The sequence below is a fragment of the Euphorbia lathyris genome, chromosome 2, assembly GCF_963576675.1.
Source record: "Euphorbia lathyris chromosome 2, ddEupLath1.1, whole genome shotgun sequence".
Classification (NCBI taxonomy): Eukaryota; Viridiplantae; Streptophyta; class Magnoliopsida; order Malpighiales; family Euphorbiaceae; genus Euphorbia; species Euphorbia lathyris.
The window spans coordinates 105,160,157-105,165,578 of record NC_088911.1 but is presented as its reverse complement, the minus strand read 5'-3'; the positions used below and the strand labels follow the sequence as shown (position 1 = coordinate 105,165,578).

General features: G+C 34.3%; 1 protein-coding gene across 1 annotated transcript; it reads left to right on the top strand.

Moving 5' to 3' along the window:
• The first annotated feature begins 259 nt into the window (after nucleotides 1–259).
• LOC136219294 (heterogeneous nuclear ribonucleoprotein 1) lies at nucleotides 260–2,835 on the top strand. Its single transcript, XM_066006649.1, has 6 exons — nucleotides 260–426; nucleotides 618–658; nucleotides 814–977; nucleotides 1,300–1,399; nucleotides 1,504–1,673; nucleotides 1,962–2,835. The coding sequence occupies exons 1-6, from the start codon at nucleotides 371–373 to the stop codon at nucleotides 2,484–2,486; spliced, it is 1,056 nt and encodes a 351-aa protein (XP_065862721.1). The 5' UTR covers nucleotides 260–370; the 3' UTR covers nucleotides 2,487–2,835.
• Nucleotides 2,836–5,422: the final 2,587 nt, after the last annotated feature.

The window sequence follows — 5,422 nt, the reverse complement described above, 5'->3', positions numbered from 1 at the left end:
ACAAAGTAAGGCTTATTTAACAAAGTAAGCATAGCCTTTACCCTTAATTATGATATTCATGTAATTGGCTCTACTTTAATTCACCAATCCAAACAAGGCCTTAATAGGGTCACATATGGTATCCGAAATATCCAACTCGCTGCCATCTATGAGCAGGACCCACCAATTTTGCGTGGCATATGTTGAAGTCGGAGGACATATTCGTCTTTCTAGGTCTAAAGTGGCACGCAAACGCGACATTAGCATTTCATTACAGACCCCTGGTATATATTACTTGCCGCTCGCCCTGTCTCTCGAAGAAACCCTAACCCCTTATTTTCTCCTCAAATTGACGGTAAAATACTTTTCTGCGATCTAACAATTCAAGGCCATGGGATCTAAATCGAAGAGCGATAACCCTCATTCAGGCGACGGTGCAAGCCCTGGGTTTGTCTTTGATTATCCTTTTTATAGATGTCTTATTTTCGCTAGATATCCTTGGGTTATTATTAGTATTAGCTCAATTGATAGGGCAAAAGAAAACTTGCAAAGTTCCGCATGTTTATTTTGAATTGATTGTTTATATATGTTTTGGCGTTCGCCCGTTGTTTATGATTACTGTTTTATGTGAAACGCAGGAAAATTTTCATCGGAGGATTGGCTAAAGACACTACATATGGTAAATTGTTTTATAGAAGATCTGTTTCATGTCTGTTTTTAGGGAAGCTGGTAGCTTAGGTTTTTTTTTTTTTTTTTTTTGTTGGCTTGCAGTCTGATTATTGGTTGGATTTTTTGTTTCTTAAGTTATGTTTACACTGTGATGATGAATTGCAGCTACATTTAATAAACATTTTGGCAAGTATGGGGAGATTACCGACTCAGTTATCATGAAAGATCGGTACACTGGACAGCCTAGGGGCTTTGGTTTTATAACTTATGCTGATCCTTCAGTTGTTGACAAAGTTATTGAAGACCAACATGTCATCAATGGGAAGCAGGTAAACATATATTTGTGCTCTTGACATCATTATTTATAGTCATCCTAGTCTTATGCAATGTTTTTAGCTACTTTTTTAGCTGGCAGTCTTGATTGTGATGCAAAGTGCAAACACAACTATCACGTACATAAGTCTGATGTTTCTTGCTGTGAAACTATTAATTGTATGCTTAAATGACCAGTCAGATTTGTCCTGTTGATATAGTGATGGAATGTAACAGTTGTGTGGCTGTTCCTTCTCTATTGATGTTTATTTAAATCTCAGCATTTGTTCATAAGTTTATGATACTCCGCTTGCAATTTAAAGAATAACAATGCAACAGGTGGAGATAAAGAGGACTATCCCTAAAGGTTCCGGGCAGTCAAAGGATTTTAAAACAAAGAAGATATTTGTTGGTGGAATTCCATCATCAGTGACTGAAGGTAAGGAAGGGATTCCCAGGTTTTTGTTATGATTTGAAGTAGAAGCTAGTTAATTATTATATTATGTTTTTTTACACATTTCAATGGCATCTTGATAATTTCAGATGAGCTCAAGAATTTCTTCTCAAAATTTGGGAAAGTGGTGGAGCATCAGATAATACGTGATCATGAAACCAATAGATCTAGAGGTTTTGGATTTGTAATTTTTGACAATGAAGAAACTGTAGATGAATTGTTGTCCAAGGGAAATATGATTGATATGGCTGGTACTCAGGTGAGCTTGTTTAGCTGGTGTCAAACAAATAAGATTGGAATCTATCTCTTCTTTGTGGTGATGCATGCATTATTTTCTTCTCTTTGTATTTTAATAATATCAAACCGGAGCACCAATTTTTCATTTTCCCTTTCGGTCAACTTTAAGACATAGATAAGTGCCTTGATCTCTTTTCTTAAATGTTTCTAATATAGCAGTGGAGATGCTTACAGGTAATAGATTATGGGAAAGGGCTCACGATAGTTTGTCTGCTGCAGAACTTAGGTTAACTAAGTTGCTTTGTTGTAGGTGGAGATCAAGAAAGCTGAACCAAAGAAAGCCTCAAACCCACCACCTGCTCCTGCATATGGTAGCAACTCTAGGGGCCGTTCTTACAATGACGGCTTTGGTGGATTTGGAGGTTCTTTTGGGGGGTTTGATGGAGGGTTTGGTGGGCCTGGTCCCTTTAGGACTCCTGGGAGTCTGGGTGGCAGACTCAGTGGTGGTGGAGGATATGGTTATGCTAGTGGTGGTGGGGACTTTGGTGGGGGTTATGGAAATTTTGGAGGGAGTAGCTTAGGTGGTTACCGAGGTGAATCTTCCCTTGGTTATTCTGGTCGTTTTGGAACATATGGTGGCGGGTTTGGAGGGGGCTATGGTGGTAGTAGTTTAGGAGGTTATGGTCGGGGAAGCGAGGGATATGGAAGTTATGGAGGTACAGGGTATGGTGGGGGTTATGAATCTGGTCCAGGTGCTAGTTATGGAGGAGCAGGTGGTCTTTATGGCAGGGGAGGCTATAGCGGCAGTAGTCGATACCATCCTTATGCAAGATAGAATGAAGGCATTTTGATGCAGTTGCTTAAGCTTTGCCTAGAAGTTTCAAACAAACTCCTCTAGTTTAAAGCCCTTCGAAATTGATAGGCATTGTCGCACGTGCTAGAAGTCTCCTATCACTGCGATTGATGAAGCTTTTTAAGGACCAGAAGAACTACTTTATTAGATTGTTTTTGCTATGTATGCTTTAGAGAGACTTGTAGTTTTTCGTGAACTTAGCTCTTGGTGTCTGGTTAAATTTGTTCTAGCAATTATTTATATAGCCTCCTATGTTGTAGACTTTAGTATCTTGGTTTGGAGCGTGTTGCTATTTCTTTAAGTCTATCTAGATAGAGATCTTAATTATTCATACCTGGTTTTATATATAGTATATATAAATAGTAGCAGGTGGCCTTTTATATTGAAATCTAATCTGATTAAGCTAGCTATATTTTTCTTTGTTGCTATTTCTTTTAGTTTTAGATAGATATTTTAATTATTGGTACCTGTTACCAAAATAGCATTTGTACACTTCTACTCTGATATTTATTTTGTAGGTGCTTTCTACCATAAATTTTCTAGGTACTTATCAGATGCAATGTAATGGTTGTTCTCTTGAAAACAAGAGAACCATAACACTTGCATTCTTTATTGTTTATGGATCAGGCTAAAGTTTAGGTTGACGATTTTCTTGTAAATAAGAGCTTAAATGTTTCTACTTGATTACTCCATAAGATTAAGAATGGACTTTAGATTAAAGATACCATGGATTTACTTGAGGCTGAGCAACTATGAGAAGTTTGCAAGCATATGAACTATGTTTCATATTTCTGGTACACCTATATGTTTCTTAAAAGTTTGCAGTATTGATAAGTACAGGGCCGTTTATGGCACTGTTAGTGTATGAAAGGGTCTTAATATGTGAATTGACGGATTCTAGTCATATATGGGTAGGCCAAGATGTTCAACATGCTAGTAGGATTACTACAAGTTATTGCCTAACCATGCTTGTGTTTTATGAGTGTCACAGTATACAAGGATATGGTTCGATTTTTTATGGCCAACTCAACAGTTCTTTTGCTGATGCTCTCTATTTGGTAATTCTTTTTTTTTTTTTTTTTTCTCATTGAACTCTGGAAATGCTTGTATACTATTTCATTTGGTTTTAGATTGAGATTTTAATCATTGGTACCTGATTCCTGAGTAGCATTTGTACCATTTGCTGTGATATTTATTTTGTAGGTGCTTTCTACAATTGTTCTTGTGTTTGTATAATACTTGTCATTGTGATCAGATCAGATGCAATGTAATGGTTGTTTTGTTGAAAACACAGCATTTTCTTTATTGTTTAGATAACCCATTAGAATTTAATGGTAATGTGTGCCAAGTAAAATTCCATTGAATTCATGCTAGAGCAGACTTGCATAGTAGGACGAAATAAACCACACTTAATGCTTGCAAATAATCGATAAGTTGTGTTTGTGTGCATTAAGTGGTTTATGGCAAATCCTACTATGCAAGTCTGTTCTAGCATCAATTCAATGGATTTTTTCTTGCAACACGTTTCGATTACAATTCTACCTGGTTATCTAAATTGTAGCAAACTGTCAAAATAGTGTAAAAGAAAAAAGTGCAGAAAATGCAACAAATATATTAAAATTAGATGGATAAGTAATTGTGTATTCCAGTGCAGGTATGGATATTTATGGTCTGGGAATTTTTCATTCCCATGAGGAAATACTAACTATTAGTGTCTGAAAATTTAGTAGTTATAACCAATTTTCTGGTTGATAACTATAAAATTGGTTATTAGTGAGGAAGGAGATTGAGATTTGAGGAATAGATTTTTGTGAACTATTATAATACACAGTTTCTCTATCCTTGGTTGCTTCAAAATCCGAGTCTTTCGAAAATATGATGTGAAATATTATGTTCATATTATCAACAGAGTAGGAACTGATGTTTGATTGTTAATTAAATCTTTTAGATTAACAGAGTAGGAACTTATGTTTGATTGAGAATGATTTTAAAGGGGGTTTGACAATCATTGAATTGGATAAATTATATATAAAAAAGTACAAGGGATTTCTATAGGAATGGAGATATAGTGCTTGCGTATTTATGCCAATTTTAGTTTCATGGTCAAAATATCTATTGTTCTTGTCCTCAGGGATGCCATTTCCACATTTAATTTGAGATTCTAGCAAGCAAAGAAACATATGTACATGGACATGGTGAAGTGGTATTATCGGTTCGATAAATCTGTGATCAATGTACTCTTATTTTACATATAATTATGAATGGGTTTCAAAATTTACCCATTTGATCTAATAACATCCAACTTGGAAAAGATAAACTAAATGTAAAAAATTTCACTGGGTGGGTTATATATTGAGGACTCCAGAAAAAATTGTAGATACCGGGTGATATTAATATATAGTATGAAGATGGTACATTAATATTTTCTTCCATTTTTAGAATCTTATCCATATATCATTTGGTTTAAAAACTCCATGTATATATTTAACGTTAATATTTTGTAACTTATATTGTAAGAAATTAATAAGTGTTTGTTCTTTTTTATTATGAAGAAAATTGGAATATCAAAGTGTTTATTTTCTGAGAAATTTTATAAAATTGGTCATTAATATACATATATTTTTGAGTTTCAATTTTTCAGTTCTACTCATTGATTTTAGGGTAAATAATTTATTAGTTCATTCATTTTTACCTAATACACTGTTTAATCGTTACTATTTTGAAAAACAGATTATGAGGTTCTTATCTTTTGCCAATATTATTTTTTTTTGGATTTTTTGTTTATTTATTTTTAGATTTTTAACCATTATATTTCGTATAAATAGACAAACAAAAAATAACAGATTGTATAGTACGATGGCTGTTCTGAAATCTAAGATATATTCGGTTTAAGATCTAAAAAAATAGATAAAAGGACC

Excerpts from the sequence above, each read along its gene's own strand:
- LOC136219294 (XM_066006649.1), top strand. The coding sequence starts at position 371 with ATGGGATCTAAATCGAAGAGCGATAACCCTCATTCAGGCGACGGTGCA. Across the intron at positions 427-617 it reads GGCGACGGTGCAAGCCCTGG|GAAAATTTTCATCGGAGGAT; the intron begins GTTTGTCTTTGA and ends TGTGAAACGCAG. Across the intron at positions 1,674-1,961 it reads TTGATATGGCTGGTACTCAG|GTGGAGATCAAGAAAGCTGA; the intron begins GTGAGCTTGTTT and ends GCTTTGTTGTAG.